Genomic DNA, 19,359 nt, shown 5'->3' on the forward strand with positions numbered 1-19,359 from the left:
GAAGCTTCCATCTCGTCCCACGTCACACGTCACTATGCTCAAGCATGACCCTGTGAACAGGTGCAGAGCCCGGTTTCGCGGGATGCGCCTTTTTTACCCCCTCATTCGTCGCAAATCTCTTTCGATTCTTTCTTTCTCTACACCTATCACGCTTGAGCTTGTCTTTGTGGCTTTTGTCTCAGACCGCTCCTCCCAAGCCTATCCGAAGCTTCTACGTCATTCGAGAGTAGCCACCTGCCTTCTCTGGGGATTTGTATCCCAAGACCCCCAACATTTAAACTTGTCATCATTCCAACGCCCGCGTCACTCGTGGGATCATACTTCAAAACTCAATTCTCACCCCGCATATCATGGTGGCGGAAACGAAACTTTACGACGCGCTGAGCGTCAAGCCTGATGCTACTCAGGATGAAATCAAGAAGGCCTACCGCAAGGCCGCCCTGAAGCATCACCCCGATAAGAACAAGGATAATCCTCAAGCAGCAGAGAAATTCAAAGGTTTGTATTTCCCTAAGATATGGCTCGACTCCGCTAGCCCCTCTTTGGCCATCATACTAACGTAAAACAGATGTCTCTCAAGCATACGAAGTCCTATCTGACCCTGAAAAGCGCAAGGTCTACGACCAATTTGGTCTAGAATATCTTCTACGTGGAGGACCTGCACCTTCACCTGGAGGAGGTGGCGGTGGAGGCGGCCCCGGCGGCATGCCTGAAGGATTCAGCTTCGGCGGTATGCCCGGCGGAGCCCGCTCGTTCCACTTCTCTACCGGGCCCGGAGGCACCAGTGGGTTCCAATTTAGCAATGCCGATGATATCTTCCGCGAGTTCGCCAAAGGCGGCGGCGGTGGTATGGGTGGCATGGGCGGCATGGGAATGGATGATGACCTTTTTTCCATGCTGAATGGCGGCTTCTCTCGCGGCCGCCCAAGCTCTGGCCGAGGGCCTACCTTCCAACAGAAGGCCCGTCGAGCTCCTACGCCCGAACCGACCGTCGTTGAGAAAGATCTGAATTTGACTCTGGAAGAGATCTATAAGGGCACCACCAAGAAGGTTAAGACAAAGAGCAAGGCGTTCGATCCCTCTGGAAAGCGCACAGTCGACGAGGTCACACTGGAGGCTACCATCAAGCCTGGTCTCCGTGCTGGATCTAAGATCAAGTATAAGAATGTCGGTGACCAAGAAGAGGGTGGACGCCAAGACGTGCATTTGATCGTCAAAGAGGTATGTGACATCGAATCCCGGAACCCGTACTAGGCATACCATTCAGATTGCTAACTTCCATTATAGCTAGAACATCCCGACTTCAAGCGGGTCGGTGATAACCTGGTTACCACTGTTGACCTTACCCTCAAAGAGGCTCTTACTGGCTGGGAACGCATTGTACGCACAATCGACGGCAAATCCATTCGTGTTGCGAAACCTGGCCCTACGCAACCAGGTCATGAAGAGCGCTTCCCTGGCCTGGGCATGGTGATATCCAAGAAGCCCAGTGAGCGCGGAGATCTTGTGGTTCGTGTCAACGTGAAGTTCCCAACATCCTTGACGGCGGACCAGAAGTCGCTGCTGAAAGACATTTTGCCTTGATTCCCGTGTGATTTTTTTTTATAGCATAGAAACGGCGTTGGTGTGAGCGATTCCCATTGAGATGGTTTAATAACGAATTCATGGATTTCAATACCAATAGTGTCAGAGCCCCCCAAAAAATACAAGCCTAGAAATTCCATCCTTCTTTGCTACCTGTAATGCTACCTGTAGTTAATCTTGAGTGTAAAAGTGACATAAAGCAATATGATCTGATGCCGCGTCTGAATCGCCCTAGACCCGATCGGGAAATGCGGAGATGGGAAGCTCCTTGATGGATCGTTGGAGTAACCCCCTCCTCGTCATCTTTGCTCGCACTCTTTGATCATGAAGCGAAGAACCACCTTTGTTCAGCGCGAGGACGCGCAGTTTGAAGATGACCAGGTTGTTCTCAGCTCGAAATCCCTTACAGTTAAGGGTCTCAGACGCGTTACGCGAAGAGCGCATCACATTCGACATTGGCGATCTCCCAAAGAGTGTAAGCAGCAAGAGCACGCTCGTCTAGGAGGTCACAAGTCCTAATTATGGCTTCTGTCTCTTGTAGCTTCAATACGTTTTCGATGAGTCCCTCTCTCTCCGTCTCCGCTGGGCCACCGAAAGACCCTACCGTACCATCCCGCCATTCACCAGCAGGGTATCACCTGGCCTACATGTATATCATACTCCACGACAAGAGGCTCAAGAAACGTGAGCCACCATCAAAAACCGGATAATTTTGTGGGTATGTATGGACATAGGCTGATACAATCCCAGGGAGACATTGTGTTCGAAGTTACACCTAGTCTTCGGAGGAGAGCAGGCAGACGTGCACTGTAGCTCGGTTCAGGTGAGTTACTTCGGATTCGCTTCGAGATACCTCATTCTAGGGCCTTTGTCAATATTTTGAAATTGTCGCTCATCTAAAGGCCGTATTCACAGGAGTCCTTCATAACACCCCCGCCGGAAGCGACCGATTCGGCCTCAACAGCTCAGCAGTACTACACTCAGCTCCCTTCATTAGAATCATTTGTCACTGTCATCCAACGGATTATCTGCAGTCGTCTCAAAGATAGAGATGCCGAGTGCCAGCGCCATGCCTCATCACTCCTCTCTGCCGATTCCTTTGATCTCGATTATGATAGCACCACGCAATCCATTACTTTCTCAGCTCTTTGGGCCAGCTCACCCCACGGTGGCTGGGATGAAGAGGTCCACGGACCAAGCTCCAAGTCGGATAAGGTTGAGTTCGGTCTCCTCAGTGCTGAGCCAGCGCCAGATCCAGAAGATATCAAAATAGGTGGCCTATTGGCAGTTGTTGGAACCGACAAGAAGCTTAGTACGTACCATGTCCGGCATAACCCACGACTACACTCGGGTTAAGTAAAGCCAAGCTAACGAGGACACAGAGCCAACGATGTTCCATTTCCCATCGCGCCATCACTACCTCCACGAGTCCGCTAGCTATACCGTGTCTTTCTCCAAACCAACCGGCCTCCACCCAACCCTATCTATAACCCTACCCCAATCAGCCCTCGCAAGACCCCCTGCTCCGGAGCGCCAAGAGTGCGGTCTAAACACCTACCTCACCCTCCCCTCGGCTGTCTTCGGCGACCAATACCAACTCGCAACGACAGACTCTCTCTTCCTCACCTCCCACAACCTCGCTAGGCTCCGCGCCTACGCCGGCGAAACAGACCTCGAGGCCCCAGACTGGGCAGTGCAACGCTGGGGCTCGACCTGGCTTTTCGAGCTCGCCACACCCGAATCCCTCGACCAGGGATCGAATTGGACTGCTACAATCCCGCTTCATCTGCGGTACCTGGATCCGTCAGAGTCAGGGTACAGGGCTGTAAATGTGCCGTGGCCTGTCGTCTTCTGGGCTTGCAGCTCCGACGACGAGACGCCCTTGGGTGTGAACCCGTTCGACCGTACAAGCCTGGGCTGGGACAGTCTCTTCGGTCCACGGACGCTGTTCTACCAGCTTAGCCCTAACGGGGAGCGCCTTGTTGAAGAGATCGATGTTCCCGTGCTCCAGAAGAAGCCAGGAGAGGGTTTCTTCCAAACGCGCAACATCGAGATCGTGACGTCTGCCGTGATTCTCCTAGGCTTCCTGTGGGTGCTCTGGCGGCTGGTGGCAGTGGCTTGGTTCTCTGGGATCAGAACTACCAAACCGGCCAAAGCGAGCGACCAGAAGAAGAAAGAGTAACCTCTTCTATCGGTAACTCTGGTTGCACTATTCACTAGCCGTAGCGTTGCGATTTCCACAGCCCCTGGTCAATTTTAACGCATCTCTCATATTCAGGCGTTCCAGTCATTACATCACGGGCAGGGTTAGTCCCATATCATACAATCCAATCATTATCCCTCCGGCTTCACACAGCTTGAACGTAAATCTAGAGCCCCATCTCAGGTAACGGCCACGGTACATCAGTCATAAGAAACTGATCAAGATCAAAGTTCTGCAAACTAGGCATATCAATAACCAGATCCCCGAGCCACGAAAGCTCCAGATTAGGAACAGGCGCATTACCCATCGGCAGAGAAGGCTGTTGCTGCTGCGGTTGCTGCTGTTCCTGCCGTCCCTGTTCTTCCCCAACCAACCCCCCATGCCGCAACCCCTTCTGCTCCGCGGCCCCTGCATTCGCCCTCAGCACATCACCCAATGCCCGCGTGTCATCCTCCTTCCGCCGCTGATGCAGCGCGATGAGCAGGTACGCTGTCGAGTACGCCTCGCGCATCGCATCCGTCTCATATGCCGCGAAGACCTCGCGCAGCGTCTGCATGGCGTCAGGGAGCAGAGCCAGCGCGGCTCTATTGTCGATCGCCAGCAGCGTGCAGACCACCTGGAATGGCACGTTGGCAACCTGATGCCACGGGCAGGTGGAGGCGGCCATGCCACGGGCTGCGCGGAGGCCGCGGGCCGCGAGGGCGAGGACGCGGTCCAACAATTTGCTTGAGAGCGGTGGGTGGGCATTCAGGGCGCGGATGCGCCGGTAGATGCAGAGCATCAGGTTGCATTGCACTAGGATTAGAGATTGCTCTGTGTAGAGGATGTCGAGGACGGAGGTGAGCGCTGCCTCGAGCTCCGGGAGGTCTTGCAGGGTTGGACCAGTTGGGTCAAGGTTTTCCGAGAGAGGGAGAAGGTGGAAGAGGTCTGGGCGAGAACCAAGGGTGGAGTGTGGATTAAGAGGCCAGGCCCGTGTTGGGGCGCCATGGAGGATCACGCGCGAGCGGCCTAGGTCGTAGGATATCCATGTGTTGAGGTGGCGAGCCATGCCGTAGAGGCGGCGGCGGCTGTCGGGGGTGTTGAGGGGTTTGGTGAGGTCTGTGTCGTTTTGCGGGCTGGGGTTTGGTGGGTTGGATGGGCCGTGGATGAGGCCTGTGGATTCTGGATCGGTGGATTCGAGATGAATGCCTGCTGCTTCAACCATGTGCATTAGGGTGCAGCTCGCCATCCAAGCGGCGTGTGGTGATGCTGTCATGCGTAGATATGCGGCGCGGAGCACCCAGCCGGCAACTGTGTCAATTGAGGGTGTCTCAGCACAGAGGATACTCTTTTCTAGAAGGAGGCGTGCGGCCTCGACTAGATGGCGTTCTGTATCCACGATGTCGCGCCGTGAGAATAGAAACCCGAAGGCTGCAACGCCGTATAAGACTGCATCGAATTCGTTTTCGATGTCATCGGGTGTTGATACATTCCATCTGTGGGCAATGCGTTGGAATATGCTTTTGCGATCGAGAAATGGATAGCATGTGTCAACTTTCTCGAAATAGACAGTAGCCAGCCGTCGCATTTCCTCCTGAGAAAGCATGCTTGTAATTGGCTTCTTGACCGTGGTAGCCGAAGAAAACGTCGGCGACAATCGCCGCTGGCCAACGTTCCAGGCGAATAGGTTCAAGCGTGGTGCATTGGCAGGGTCAATCCGTAAACCAAGCTTGCGAACAAATGCGGCTCCGGAGTTCACCTCGAGCGACTGGCTCGCATGATGGGGTTGCTCTGATCGAGTATGCGAGGCTGGAGAAGCAGTGCTGCCTGCAGCACTGCTCTCCTTGGGTGCGATAGCTGAACTTCGGCCATCCAGGGGTTGTGGGAACTGTTGCAGCATTCGCAAGCCCTCATTGAACGTGGTGCCAGTTCTCTGCTGCTTCCGGCGCGATGTGGAGCTATACTGACAATCGACGCCAGCGTGAATGCATGTTACGCATGGTTTTTCGCCAGAGCACTTACGCTTGCGCGCCTGACATGACAAACATGCAGCACGAGAGCGCTTGCGGGGCGCGGAATCGGCCATGATGTAGGAGGTTAGGTTTGCGCAGATGTCCCGGGGATTTGGTCCAAAGGAGGGGAGTGGGATCAGGCCATTAGACTGAACCAGCAGGTGTTTTCTAGATTTCCCGGTAACAAAGTGTAGGAGGAATAAACCTCTGGGGCTGTAATATTTCGCAAGGTTTCCGCCCTTCCTTCTCACGTTTCAGGTCCTAATGCGTTGTATTCGTCCTGTGAGACTCTGAACTCGACAAAGAGTTTACCCGCAACAGCGGCCGAGGTTCTTTTCCCGCGTAGGACATCAGAGCTCAGTCCTTGGGCATCAAAAAATAACGTCTTTTTCGTTATACTGTGGACTGGAGAGGTCCAACTTCTAATAGAAAACACTATAGCCATGCTCAAACTATACTTTTTGGTCCTGGAATAATTCCCATCGGTGGACGAGCCAGTGAGCGAGGGTCTTGTAAAGCCTCATTGGCCGGGGGGGATTTCTCCACTGACTCGAAGCCTTATTTTCCATCCAAATGCAAAATCTATGAGCAATTGCATGCTATGGCGTAGACGATTACACTGAGCTGATGGTTATTACTTGATAAGCTATGGTATATCCTCCTGTGAGCCAACATCGTCATGCATGACTGCCCGAGCGCCTCGGGTCGTACCGTTGGTCGGAGTCTAGAATGCTGCGCGCTTATTATGGCGTCCGCGCTAACTGATTCCTTGTATCTGACGTGGAGTCGATCTTCTTTCCGCTAAATCGTTAATCGTCAGCTTTGGTGCGATCGTATAATGGTGGTGGAGTTGCAATTGTCTCATTCCAGCCTTTCCTCCCCTCATTAACAGGGCAGAATGGAACAGCCAATGCCAAAGCTGGGTCTTATCAACCAAACAAAGATCACCAATAGTCGTGTATCTAGGGCTCCAAGCCCCTCTGCTCTTTGCACGTACAACCCAACAATGAGAGCAATGTCAGAAGCGCAGGGGTAGGGAAATAAAGTTACGTAAATAGATAATCCTCGTAGCCTTGAAGGTGTTCTGCAAGCCCCACAGTCGCCTATCTTCAAATTCTCCATCTTCGATCCCTGGAGAGACCATTCGCTCCAATAAGCGGTGTGTCATTACGTTCATCGAGAGATAAACGCATCCTCAACTTCCGACGCTACGATTGGCCTACAAGAGCTGCCGATACCGGCCCCGCCGCCGCTCATTGGCCCTGATGGAGTCGGTGAGGCACGTGCCCCACTGACTCAGTCTGAAAAACCTCTTTCCATTTCTCTCTCCCTTCCCTCTTCCTTTCCCCAGTTCCCAACCACTTCGACTCCACTCCCCATGCCGTGCTAAATACAACCCTTTTCTCTTCCACCTTTTACCTGACTGGTACATACCTAGTCGCGCTTATGTGTTTGGCACCCTCAATCTTCACCTCCCAGGACTACATCTCGGGTATGAAACTTACTCCTCCCCCCACGTAGTCTCCCCAATGCCTCGGATTATTAACAGGTTCGTCTTCAGATCACCTTTGGAAAGCTTCCAAGAACTAGGTTGACCCTATCGACACCCCGTTCCCTCATCCTTTCGCCTTGTATAATCTCAAAATGTTCATGAACATTTTCAAGACCATGCCCACTCGGGCCATGGCTTTCAACTCCATGAAGAACTCTGCTCAGTCCCGCTTCATGGCCACTGTTCGCCAGCGGCCTGCTCTGGAGCCTGCTACTTTCACCATCCGTGACGGTCCCATGTTTACCGGAAAGTCTTTCGGTGCGCGCTCCAACATCTCCGGAGAGGCCGTCTTCACCACTTCCTTGGTCGGATATCCCGAGTCCTTGACCGATCCTTCCTACCGTGGCCAGATTCTCGTCTTCACCCAGCCTTTGATTGGTAACTACGGTGTGCCCTCCGCCGAGAAGGACAACAATGGCCTGCTGAAGTACTTCGAGTCCCCCCAACCTCCAGGCCGCCGGTGTCGTCGTTGCCGATGTCGCCGAGCAGTACAGCCACTGGACCGCCGTCGAGAGTCTGGGCGAGTGGTGTGCCCGCGAGGGTGTCCCTGCCATCTCCGGCGTTGACACTCGCGCCATTGTCACCTACCTCCGTGAACAGGGTTCTTCTTTGGCCCGTATCACCGTGGGTGAGGAGTACGATGCCAACGAGGACGAGGCTTTCACCGACCCTGAGCAAATCCACCTGGTGCGTCAGGTCAGCACCAAGCAGCCCTTCCATGTCAGCGCTGCTGATCCTCAGTGCCACGTTGCCGTCCTTGACTGTGGTGTCAAGGAAAACATCCTGCGCAGTCTAGTGGGTCGCGGTGCTAGTGTTACTGTCTTCCCATTCGACTTCCCTATCCACAAGGTCGCTCACCACTTCGATGGAGTCTTTATCTCCAACGGCCCAGGTGACCCTACTCACTGCCAGGATACCGTTTTTCACCTGCAGCGCCTGATGGAGAGCTCTCAGATCCCCATCTTCGGTATTTGCCTCGGTCACCAGCTTCTGGCCTTGGCTGCTGGTGCCCGCACCATCAAGCTCAAGTACGGAAATCGTGCTCACAACATTCCTGCGCTGGATCTGAGCACTGGTCGCTGCCACATCACTAGCCAGAACCACGGTTATGCCGTCGATGCTGACACCTTGCCTTCTGACTGGAAGCCCTACTTCATCAACTTGAACGACTCCAGCAACGAGGGCATGATCCACAAGTCCCGCCCCATTTTCAGCACCCAGTTCCACCCCGAGGCCAAGGGCGGTCCTTTGGACTCCTCCTACCTCTTCGATATCTACTTGGACAGTGTGCTGAAGTATAAGACCAGCCAGGCCGGTCTGTACCCCCAGCGTGACAGTCGCCCCAGCCCTTTGCTGGTGGACCTTCTTCCTAAGGAGCGTGTTGATGTGCAGCCCACCGTTGGCATGCAGAATGTCGCTGCCGCTGCTGCTGCCGCCGTCGCCGCATAAGTGGGCACGTCCCTGGGGTATGGATTTTGGGGTGATTCATCGGTTTCAACAATATGTCATCGTTTTTTAGACTTGTTTATAGGTCATTTCCATCATATGTTTTCAATTCATCTGTGATTAACTTTTTACCCTCGGTCCATTCGTAATTCAGTATTCTATTTCGCAACGATCGATACGACATCCTCGTCTGCAACCGCATGTCCCAGCCCCACGCGCTGCGGCACATGACGTGCGCTTGCACCCCATACTAAGGCATACTTGAACGTCTCTTTGAGTGTACGATGGATTTGGTCGCAAACATCCTCGATGGTTGAATCGCGACGCACGATGAGAGCTTCGCTGAAGTCGGGATCCTCTCCCTTTCTGCAAGCACAAGTCACGTTAGCTTAGCATGATCTACAGAGAGCTCGGGCCTTGCGTACCGCTTAGTGTAGAGGCGCATCAACCGCAATTCTTTCCAAATGCGATCTACTACTTCCCGCACACCCAAATCAAGTTCGCAACTCATGACGGCTGTGTAAGGTTCGCGGGCAAGCTGGTCCAGGAATTCGAGGCTGACGCTGTCGATTTTGTTATAGACGTAAAGGCTGCATCCGTGTTAGCAGTGTAAATAAATCTGATTTCTTTTCCAGCCCAGGTTTGAAACATACCAGCGAATATACTTGCGGTGATCTTTCATGACAACATCAATAAAGTCATCGACGGTAGCTAGAACCAGTTAGCAGTCAACCAGGTACCTATACCAGATCAATACATACCATTTTCGTCCCGCACTAGCACCTCACCATTGAGAATCTTGTAGTCACGCAGGACATGGTAAATCATCTTTTCGTCAAGATTCTTCGGCGGGTTCTGGAAAGTGATCTTCAGACCGCCCGCCTTCTTAGGCTTGAAATAAATGTTTCTGTTCAGTGAATCAGCCCATGCTCATCTCAAGGATACTCTTTTACTTCACATACGGCGGCTCCTTGTTCAGTCGAATACCCACAGCATCTAATTCAGCCTCCAGTAATGCCCGTTGCTCAGCACGCTTGGTGGCATCCAGAACCATCAGAATCAGATCACTGGTCTTAGCTGCCGAAATGACTTGACGACCACGCCCCTTACCTTCGGACGCACCCTCAATAATACCAGGCAAATCGAGAATTTGAATCTCGGCACCCCCATACTCTAGCACACCAGGGATGGCTGTGAGGGTGGTGAAAGAGTAAGCTGCAGCCTCACTCTTGGTCTTTGTGATCTTGGACAAGAAGGTCGATTTTCCGACGGAGGGAAAACCGACCAGGGCAACACGCGCATCGCCACTCTTGCTCACATCGAAGCCAGAGCCGCCGCCGCCTCCAGCACCGGCTGCTGGTTCCAGAAGCTGGGCGCGCAGACGCGCGAGTTTACTGCGGGGTTGTTAGTCCAAGTCTTCTCCGTATGACGGACGGATGGATGGCACAGAAGAATTTACCCTTTCAATAAACCCAAATGGTATTCTTTGTCTCCATGTTAGTACAACGCCATTCGATGTTCGCAAGCGATGGCATAGCCTACCTGTGGCCTTGTTCTCTGCGGGGCAATGTTAGCGGGGTGGTAACTGAGGTTTTGAGGCCAAGGCTACCTACTCTGCGTCCGGCGCATCTCATCCTCAATCCTAGAGGTCGATGGTCAATAAGCAGGTACGATGATATATGTTGGGGCCTTTTTCTACGTCTTAAGACATACTCCTTGATCTTTTCCGTGATGTTCACCATGGTGCCGGTTCTCAGGCTTTGCCCGAGCAGTCACGCTTTCTGATCGGAACTGGTGTCCTGCTGGGTGATGTCTGAGACACAAATTATGTCTCTGTCTGATCCTCAGATATCCCTCCCACACTGCTGGGTCTCGATTATCTGAAGAGAAGAGCTCGTGTGTTCGTTGAGAAATCCGCACATGCCAAGACCTTATGTAATCACGCCTAGGCAGGCCCCGGGGTCACGGCATCTTTCAATAACATTATATTAGTATTGTCATCCACTTGAGGTCTATTGGGTTTTAACATAAATGGCGTAGCTTCAGTGTGATACAGAATGGAGCCTACTGTATCATGTACCTCCAGTCGACTTCAGCGGTTCGGGGTTACAGCTTATTTGGTCTAAAGTAAGCCAATAGATAGTTTAGCCGCATACTGATTAGATTTACAATCAGCTTGAATCAAATTCAAGGTAGTAGTCCCTATACAGTTAAATACATGCATGTGAGCTAAAATCGTAGTTAAATGCATGTTTATCATTTCCCTAAGGTTAATCTCCCAATCATAAGACTTTTAGTACTGATTTTCTATGCATGTACTATGCGCGGAATCCCGCCGCGCTTTAAAAAAAAAAAAAGACCAGCCCCCTTTGCAGTGGTCCAGTAGCAAAGAAGGTACTCAATTGGCATGGCATGCTTGGATCACTATTGAGCTAATTTTGCAGCCCTTGTAAATTTTCAATAGCAAATGGTCGTGGTAGCGAATTGCTTATTTATATCTCTTGAGGGGACGGGTAAACCCCGCACGGGCATTTCCCTTCAACTACCATTTCCTGGAGCTGTCAATGAGATCCCAGCTTCCCCACCTGGCCACAGCCGCAACTTCATTCTCCAGCTATACCAGATCTATTTATCGTAAAAATGGAAGCTCTCGTTGCTCAGGCTATCAAAGATACCACAAGCTTGAGGAAAACCTCGGTTTCTTGGAAAGCCGATGAGCCTGTTCCACAATCTTACTATGCATTCGACCTCCAAACGTCTTCATGGAACGCCAATTCTCCATCCACACATGGAGCCCCGAGCGCGAAGAGTTCCGAAGTGACAAGCATAGCCGTCTATTCCTGGAACATTGACTTCATGTTACCCTTTGACGAAGCTCGCATGAAACCCGCCTTAGCCCACTTGCATTACTTGATAAACGCAAAGAGCTCTCCAACCACAGCTCCGGTCGTCTTTCTCCAAGAGTGCAAGCCAGAGGACCTGAAAACAATCGCAATGACTCCCTGGGTCCGAGACCACTTCTATCTCACGGACATTGACCACACGAACTGGGCTACGAAACACTACGGAACGACAATACTAATCGACTCGCGTCTCTCTGTCGTGAGTGTATTCCGAGTGCATTATTCAAAGACACGCATGGATCGCGATGCGCTCTTCGTAGACGTCTTGTTTGGGTCTGATGACAAGAAGATCCGCCTTTGCAACACCCATCTTGAGTCTATGGCCTTTGAGCCACCGTTTCGACCATTCCAGATGCAAGTCGTGGCACGTTATCTGCACGAGGACTCCTTGCATGCTGGGCTCGTTGCTGGAGATTTTAATGCTATCCAACCGTTTGATCGGACGCTGCATGTGGATCATCACAATGGTCTAAAAGATGCGTTCCTTGAACTAGGTGGCGAGGAGGATACAGAAGAGGGTTTCACTTGGGGTCAGCAGGCAGCAACAAAATTACGGGATCAATTTGGGTGCTCGAGAATGGATAAGGTTTATTTCTGCGGTCGTGTCAAGTTGACCAGGTTTGAGCGGTTTGGGCAAGATGTATTTGTGGACGGCGAAGAAGAGCGCAGGGCGATTGTGGAACTGGGCTTTGAGAAGCCATGGGTCACGGATCACTTGGGTGTTATGGCTGAGCTAGAAGCTCAGCCATTGCTTGAGAAAGCGCAAATATGAGCGGAAGAAACTGAGTTCTTGAAACTCCTCGCCTCCATTCAAGACGCCGTTCAATTTTGAGGGGGTATTATCCAGCGGGAGTCACCCCGGAAGCCATACAACGAAGTTGGTCAAGCTCGTTCGGACGCATGTAATATCTTCAGTCTTCTCCAGTTCAATGAGTGGAACAGCGCGGTTGCCACAGAAGCTACTGTCTAAGCCCAGTCACTCGCGCGATCAGCGAGATCGTGCAGAATTCCTCCTAGTATAAATTCAACGAGTCCAGACCTCGATTTGACGGGCTCTAAGGCACACAGCGTCGCAAGGCAATCCAGAAATACCATACATAAATAATCTTTCCTTCTGCCGTGCCTACCTACGACGTGGTAATTGTTAGCGTCAGTTGAGGACCATTTAGTAGCAGCCGAGCCGGAACCCGATAAGACTTCGACTGCTTGAAGATGATGATGTGGCAGGAGCGTCCACACATACTAGAGACGACCAATGGAGATCCCTTGCATCTGTACCATTTCAATTTCAGTTCCTTGATCTTGGAAAAAATATCCTAGAACAATTTATTGTAATTTCTAAAGACTGCGAGTCCTGTTTCTTGGCTTAATCCTAATAAAAAGTCTTATTTTGACCGCTATTGTCGTGGGTCGCATTGGGGACGTCAATAGTACCAGCCTATAGTAGCGGTCTGCAAGGCCTAAGGTCTCTTCTAACATGTTTGCTATTTGAGCTATGTCTCCGCAGATGCATGAGTTGCAGACTGCCCAGACAGCCTTTGCATGCATGCCTAACCTGGCCAAAAAAAAATTCCTGAGGGGTCTGAGGCCAGCACAGATTCCCCACTATTGGGCATTCCGTGTTCGTTGTACCCTGTTGTTTGGTTTGGCACGATATGGCAGATCTCTTTGTTTATCAGAGCCTTTAAAGAATGACCGAGAGTTCATGAAATAATCCTAGTGAGAATTAAGCTACATTACAAGGGAGATCCTTTCCCGACGTCATCTGAGCCCTGTGTGATCGTGCTCCACTGCTACCGATAATCGATAAGAAACGGCCATATCTGACCGCCTATTTGAACGAGGGGAATAGCGCGACAAATTCCTCGACTTGACGTATCTCTCATTGTACCTCCTTTCAGCTTTATGTTGTGCAACACACCCCGGATGTAGGGCGACTTCGCGCCATAGCCCGCGATGTCTCCCAAACAGAGGAAGAAAACTCCCCGCAAGGAAAGGCAAAAGCAAACTTCTTCAGACTCTTCCTTGGCATCCCCCATAGCAGCTACAACCACCAACTACCGTGAAATCCACCTCAACGAGGTGGAAGCTCTTCAGTCCATCTATGGCGATGATTTTGAGAATATCGAGACTGCCCCGTCAGCATGGCATGTAAGTACCAATTGTGAATTTGTTCACTAATTTTGTTTCGCGTTTGGCCATGCAGTGACTAACCGCTGCAAACATCAGCAATCCTCCGACGTTGCCTTCAAGCTTGCTATACGCGCCCCTTCGAATCCAAACATCTTCCTTGTTCTGCGTGTAGAACTACCTGCCACATATCCCAAGACAATTCCCAATCTATCTCTTGAGAACCTCGTCGATTTTCGAGAGGGCGCCCAATCCCAGCTCCAGGAAATCGTGCGCAAGAAACCGAGCACTTTACTAGGAAGTGAGATGATTTATGAGCTTGCTCTAGCTATCCAGGATGTTTTAGAGGATGTTGCGCAAGCTCGCGAACATAACAAAGATCTGCCCAGCCTCGAGGATGAGCGCAAGGAACAAGAAGAGACAGCCATCTTGAAAGCCGAGCTTAAAGAGCAAGAGGAATTGCGCAAACAACAGGCCGCGAACGAGGCGGAAGAACGAGCTTTGCAGGATTTACTTCAAGAAAAGGCCCGCCAACGCTCAAAGGCGGCTCGTCTTCTCCGGCGCAAGAGTCGGAACAACGGGGTCGAGTTGGGCATGGACAATCCTGAGGAGACCACCCCTGGAGCAATTTCGTTTGATCCACCATTGGGAGCTACGGATTCAGAAGGGCAGCTACTGATTTTCCGTGCTGTGCATGGGAAGACTTTGTTGAAGTCTCATCACTCCAAGAAAACTTTCACCGTACGACCCGTTGTCCCCGAGGGCAGATGCCATGTGCCCTTGTTTGTATTGAAGGAGATTTTTTTAGACGAGAAGGGTTTAGAGCCCTTTGCCTTCCGTGAGAAAATGCGGGCCATTGAAGATCGATTGGAAAACCTGAAAAAGCTCCGGCATCCCAATCTGGTGGAGTTCGTGGGATTCAAGATTCTTCGTCCCGTCATAGACTTCAATACCCCAGATCAAACGTGGGTTGTTTTCTCCGTCTTCGAATTCGCCAACAAGGGCTCCTTGTCCGAGCTTCTTGATATCGTGGGGACTGTCGCCGTTGATACTCTGCGAGGTTGGATGATACAGCTCCTCGAAGCATTGGAGTTCTATCATCGAAATGGGTTTGTTCATGGGAATATCCATTGCGGCCAAATCATGCTGTACAGAAATCCATCGGGGAACACTATTGTCAAGCTGCAATCAAGTGTGGAGGAGGCGCTGCCGGATTCTCCGGGCTCAAAGCGATCTCTGACTACATCACAGTCGCCGTTGTGGCTACCTCCAGAGCTAACTCAAGGCACGCCATCTACTACCATGAAGACTGATGTATGGGATCTGGGTATCGTTTTGCTTCAAATGGGCTTTGGAAAAGACATTCTTCTGAGGTATACATCAGCCAACCAATTGATGGTATCACTTGGAGTCTCCCCGCCGCTGCAAGATTTGCTGAAGGAGTTCTTCCGACCGGATCCAAAGAAGCGGCCGACAGCTTTCCAACTCCAGCCATCTGAGTTTTTCCGGGTAGATGCCCCTTTGGTCACTCGGGATAGATCTTCCAACTCGGTGTCTCTACAGAGGAGGCCGAGATTGGACTCCTTTGGGGCTGCTTCCGCGCTATCTCGTTATCATCAAGATTTCGACGAAGCAGGTCATCTTGGACGTGGTGGATTCGGACAGGTTGTCAAAGCTAGAAACAAGCTCGATGGTCGCTTTTACGCGGTCAAGAAGATATCTCAATCCTCTGCGGCGGCATTGAAGGATACTCTGTCAGAAATCATGCTTCTTTCCCGACTGAACCATCCTTATGTGGTCAGGTACTACACGGCCTGGTTGGAAGAGGATTTGACTCATATTGAGGAAGACGCGATCTCGTCTACAGAAGGTGATCCCTTTGCAAGCCGAGACGCTCGTGAATTTAGCACCGGCGGACTTGACTTCATCAGCTCTAGTGGTTACCCTAAGATCGAATTCGCTGGCTCAGACAGCGATGATGATCAAGAGGGAACCATTTCAGATAAAGGCAAAACCAACAGTCCAGATGGTTGGGAGGATGGCGAGAGCGAGCCTGCTGAAGAAATCAGTCAATCACGAACCGGCTCGTATGGTAGACCCCTTCTGACTACACTCTACATCCAGATGGAGTATTGTGAGAAGCATACCCTTCGTGATCTAATCAAGAACGGGTTGTACGATGACACCGATCGATCCTGGCGCCTTTTCCGACAAATTCTTGACGGCCTCAGCCATATCCATAGCCACGGAATCATCCATCGAGATCTGAAGCCAGACAACATTTTCATCGATGTCGCCAATAATCCTCGTATTGGTGACTTTGGACTTGCCACCAGCGGCCAATTTACGACTGCTGTTCGATCTTCTGCTGCAGCGGATTTCGAAGGGAACTTCACCCGAAGCCTGGGAACCACGTACTACGTGGCACCTGAAATGAAGTCAGGATTTTTGGGCCACTACAATGAGAAAGTCGACATGTACTCACTTGGCGTCATATTCTTCGAGATGAACCACCCCCTCCCGACCAACATGGAGCGGGATCACACGCTGAGATCGATCCGAGAAGAAAGCCATTTGCTTCCAGAGGCTTTCTCTCAATTTGACAAAGTTGTCCAAGGTCAAATCATCGAGTCTCTCCTCAACCACAAACCAGCTGAACGCCCGACCGCCGCAGAGCTTCTTTCTAGCGGCAAGATTCCTCTACAGGTTGAAGAGGAGACCTTCCGACGCGCCATCGTGCATTTGCTCTCCGACCCAAACTCGCCAGATTACAAGAAAATTCTTTCAGCCATATTTTCTCAGTCTCCAAAGAAGGTGGAAGACATGGCATGGGACATGGAATCGCACGGGACACCAGCCGCCAACGAACTGCTTGTCCAGGGCCTTGTGAGGGAAAAGTTGAGCGTTATCTTCCGGCGTCATGGATCGGTGGAAGCGGCGCGCCAAATGCTCTTCCCACGGTCCCATCATTACGGAAACAACGCCGTACGTCTATTGGATTCCTCTGGCAATCTTCTCCAGCTTCCGTTCGATCTTACTGTCCCGAACGCCCGGGCAATTCCGAGACAAGATACCTCCCTCGAGAAGACTTTCGCTTTTGGTACAGTGTACCGAGAATCTACTCATGGTAGTGAACCCCGGAGCCACCGAGAAGTAGACTTCGACATCATGTCCTACAATACGCTGGATCTAGCGTTGAAAGAAGCCGAGGTGATCAAAGTGCTTGATGAGATTATCGAAGAATTCCCACCTCTGCGAAACGGATCCATGTGTTTCCTTGTCAACCATTCTGACCTCCTCCAACTCATTATGGAGTTCTGTCGTATCTCGTCGGCTCAGATTCCCATGGTGAAAGATGCCCTGAGCAAGCTTCATGTCGGGAACCAGACAATGCAGAAGACCCGTAGCGAGCTCCGCTCCCCAGCGATCGGCGTAGCTTCTACCTCTTTGGACGATTTAGCACAATTTGATTTCCGGGATTCTCTTGTCGAGACGCAGCGGAAGATACAGACTATTATGGAGGGAACTGAATTCGTTGACCGTATCCCGCCGATCTTTGCTCGGTTGAACATCCTCATGAACTACCTGCAAAGTTTCGGAGTGAAGCGCAAGGTCTACATCAATCCCCTTAGCAGCGTGCATGATAAATTCTACCGTGGAAGTATCCTATTCCAATGCATCTTCGACAGGAAGCGACGGGACGTATTTGCCGCGGGGGGCCGCTACGACCGACTGATACAAGAATTCTCGCCCAAGGTTCTGTCGAGCAGGCCTCAGGCACATGCAGTTGGATTCAACCTGAGTTGGGACCGACTTAGCTCGGCCATGTCCGAGTATCTCCAGTCCAAAGTGCCGTCAAAGGACTCAGAGACATGCTCTGAGGTTTATTGGACAACACGCAGGGTATGTCTGATACATCCGTGTCATCACTTTGCAACAATACTGACAAATATAGTGTGACGTTCTTGTGGCTAGTTTCGATGCAACTGTCTTACGAACACTGGGGATCAAAATCATCGAAGACCTTTGGGCAAATGGAATTAGCGCCGAGCTTGCGGTCGATACAGACTCAATGGAGGAGCTTCTGGTTAGGTACAGGGAGCATAACCACCGCTGGATTGTCATCGTGAAGCAAGACAGCAAAGAGCGAGGCTTCAAAGTCCGCAACCTTATCCGTCGTGAAGATTACGATATCCGCAGCTCGGAACTCGTGACATGGCTCCGGGCAGAAGTCTTAGCTCGCCAGCAGCGCGAGGGAACAGTCGAGATTCGCCAGTCTCGACAGCCTAGTCAGCAAGATATCTTGCAGTCTAATGAGAAAGCCAACGACGTCCGTATTCTGATCCCGCAGCACCGCAGCAAGAAGACGAACCGCCGAAACATTGTCGAGTCCGGTAAGTGCTCTCATATGCCTAGAAGTTTTCATGCAAGCATAATATGCTAACCACCATGCGCATCTAGCGCTGATGCGTTCCCGCGAGACGATTGACAGTGCCCGTAGCGGACCTATCGCTGCTATTGATACACGTGATGAGGTTCTCGAGTCCATACGCGACACGCGCCTGTCCGATCCAGAGAGCTGGCGTTATGCCATCCAAAACGCACCATTGAATGAACGAAAATACCTCGGCCAGGTTTACGAGCTCCTCAGGGACCTAGCATCAGAGAGCCGAGATGGTGGTGAAAAGTACACCAATGCTTTCATCTACAACTACCGCACCGGTTCTTGTGTATACTATGACCTTGGTCGCACGACGAGATGAATTATGCCTTATGTGAGAGGGTGAATAGAGGAGCTGATGGGGGCCTAAGATGAAGAGGCTATTTGTTACCAATTATCATGTTGCATATCAAGGGGTAGGCATGTTTTTACCATTCATAATTTTCTATTTCTTTCTTTTTCTTCGCCCTCTTTGATCTTCTTTCAATGTTAATTAACGAGTGGATAATACGATACCCCGTAATGAGTAGTCCTCTCAATGCCAGCGCTTGTTAAAGTGGATGATCAGATGAAGCAAAATATATCCAATGTTGTCTCCAGCCTCTACTGTGGATGTGGCAAGCTGCCTTATTGCCTTGACTAGTTACTGAATGCTTCTAAGAAGATCTACAAAAGCGGTGTGATTATCAGATAATGAGATAAAGGTGTATCGATAAGAATGTCTTCCCCACATCTCCGTTCGCATCCTTGTTAGGAAGGGCTAGGGACCGGATGTTCTCGTATATTCGACCGGATGATTGGTTGAATGGAATGACTTACCCAATTGAAATGACTCGAGTGACCTGAATCCAGTTGGAGATCCATTGCTGCGTAGACTTTCTCGATTCGTCCGACTGACCAGACAGTCCATGACCGACGCGTTCGGCGTTTCGAGCACCCTGCGGCCCCTTTGATTGGCGGAGATCACCGAGATCCAATCGTCTCAACGTATCAGCGCGGGGGCCCAAGGTCGAGCTCCAAAGCTCCTTCGCCGATAAGAACATCTCTATAAATCCCCCACCCCGCATACATTTTTTTTTCTCTTCAATTGTGTCTTGATCAGATTGGGA

General features: G+C 51.2%; 8 protein-coding genes across 8 annotated transcripts; 5 read left to right on the forward strand and 3 right to left on the reverse strand.

The window, feature by feature from the left end:
• Positions 1–350: 350 nt before the first annotated feature.
• N7468_008093 (putative DnaJ domain protein Psi) lies at positions 351–1,584 on the forward strand (the record flags this gene model as incomplete). Its single annotated transcript, XM_058477389.1, has 3 exons — positions 351–498; positions 569–1,221; positions 1,288–1,584. 3 exons carry the CDS (start codon positions 351–353, stop codon positions 1,582–1,584), a joined length of 1,098 nt encoding a protein of 365 aa, XP_058327734.1.
• A 1,390-nt stretch (positions 1,585–2,974) lies between these two features.
• Positions 2,975–3,766, forward strand: N7468_008094 (uncharacterized protein; the record flags this gene model as incomplete). The annotated part of the gene is made up of 1 exon (XM_058477390.1): positions 2,975–3,766. The coding sequence occupies one exon, from the start codon at positions 2,975–2,977 to the stop codon at positions 3,764–3,766; it is 792 nt and encodes a 263-aa protein (XP_058327735.1).
• Positions 3,767–3,953: 187 nt separating this feature from the next.
• Positions 3,954–5,852, reverse strand: N7468_008095 (putative C6 transcription factor; the record flags this gene model as incomplete). The annotated part of the gene is made up of 1 exon (XM_058477391.1): positions 3,954–5,852. The coding sequence occupies one exon, from the start codon at positions 5,850–5,852 to the stop codon at positions 3,954–3,956; it is 1,899 nt and encodes a 632-aa protein (XP_058327736.1).
• Positions 5,853–7,422: 1,570 nt separating this feature from the next.
• Positions 7,423–8,779, forward strand: cpa1 (carbamoyl-phosphate synthase (glutamine-hydrolyzing) CPA1; the record flags this gene model as incomplete). The annotated part of the gene is made up of 2 exons (XM_058477392.1): positions 7,423–7,719; positions 7,784–8,779. 2 exons carry the CDS (start codon positions 7,423–7,425, stop codon positions 8,777–8,779), a joined length of 1,293 nt encoding a protein of 430 aa, XP_058327737.1.
• A 155-nt stretch (positions 8,780–8,934) lies between these two features.
• N7468_008097 (uncharacterized protein) lies at positions 8,935–10,518 on the reverse strand (the record flags this gene model as incomplete). The annotated part of the gene is made up of 8 exons (XM_058477393.1): positions 8,935–9,142; positions 9,202–9,366; positions 9,430–9,487; positions 9,538–9,683; positions 9,739–10,170; positions 10,319–10,333; positions 10,386–10,418; positions 10,490–10,518. The coding sequence occupies 8 exons, from the start codon at positions 10,516–10,518 to the stop codon at positions 8,935–8,937; spliced, it is 1,086 nt and encodes a 361-aa protein (XP_058327738.1).
• An 898-nt stretch (positions 10,519–11,416) lies between these two features.
• On the forward strand, positions 11,417–12,451 carry N7468_008098 (endonuclease/exonuclease/phosphatase family protein; the record flags this gene model as incomplete). The annotated part of the gene is made up of 1 exon (XM_058477394.1): positions 11,417–12,451. One exon carries the CDS (start codon positions 11,417–11,419, stop codon positions 12,449–12,451), a length of 1,035 nt encoding a protein of 344 aa, XP_058327739.1.
• Positions 12,452–13,635: 1,184 nt separating this feature from the next.
• On the forward strand, positions 13,636–18,572 carry cpcC (putative protein kinase (Gcn2); the record flags this gene model as incomplete). The annotated part of the gene is made up of 4 exons (XM_058477395.1): positions 13,636–13,830; positions 13,909–17,712; positions 17,765–18,203; positions 18,271–18,572. 4 exons carry the CDS (start codon positions 13,636–13,638, stop codon positions 18,570–18,572), a joined length of 4,740 nt encoding a protein of 1,579 aa, XP_058327740.1.
• Positions 18,573–19,065: 493 nt separating this feature from the next.
• On the reverse strand, positions 19,066–19,293 carry N7468_008100 (uncharacterized protein; the record flags this gene model as incomplete). Its single annotated transcript, XM_058477396.1, has 1 exon — positions 19,066–19,293. The coding sequence occupies one exon, from the start codon at positions 19,291–19,293 to the stop codon at positions 19,066–19,068; it is 228 nt and encodes a 75-aa protein (XP_058327741.1).
• Between the last annotated feature and the right edge of the window lie 66 nt (positions 19,294–19,359).

The sequence above is a fragment of the Penicillium chermesinum genome (genome assembly GCF_028974085.1).
Source record: "Penicillium chermesinum strain IBT 19713 chromosome Unknown utg000006l:1.0-2335141.0:1.0-2336784.0, whole genome shotgun sequence".
NCBI classification, from domain to species: domain Eukaryota; kingdom Fungi; phylum Ascomycota; class Eurotiomycetes; order Eurotiales; family Aspergillaceae; genus Penicillium; species Penicillium chermesinum.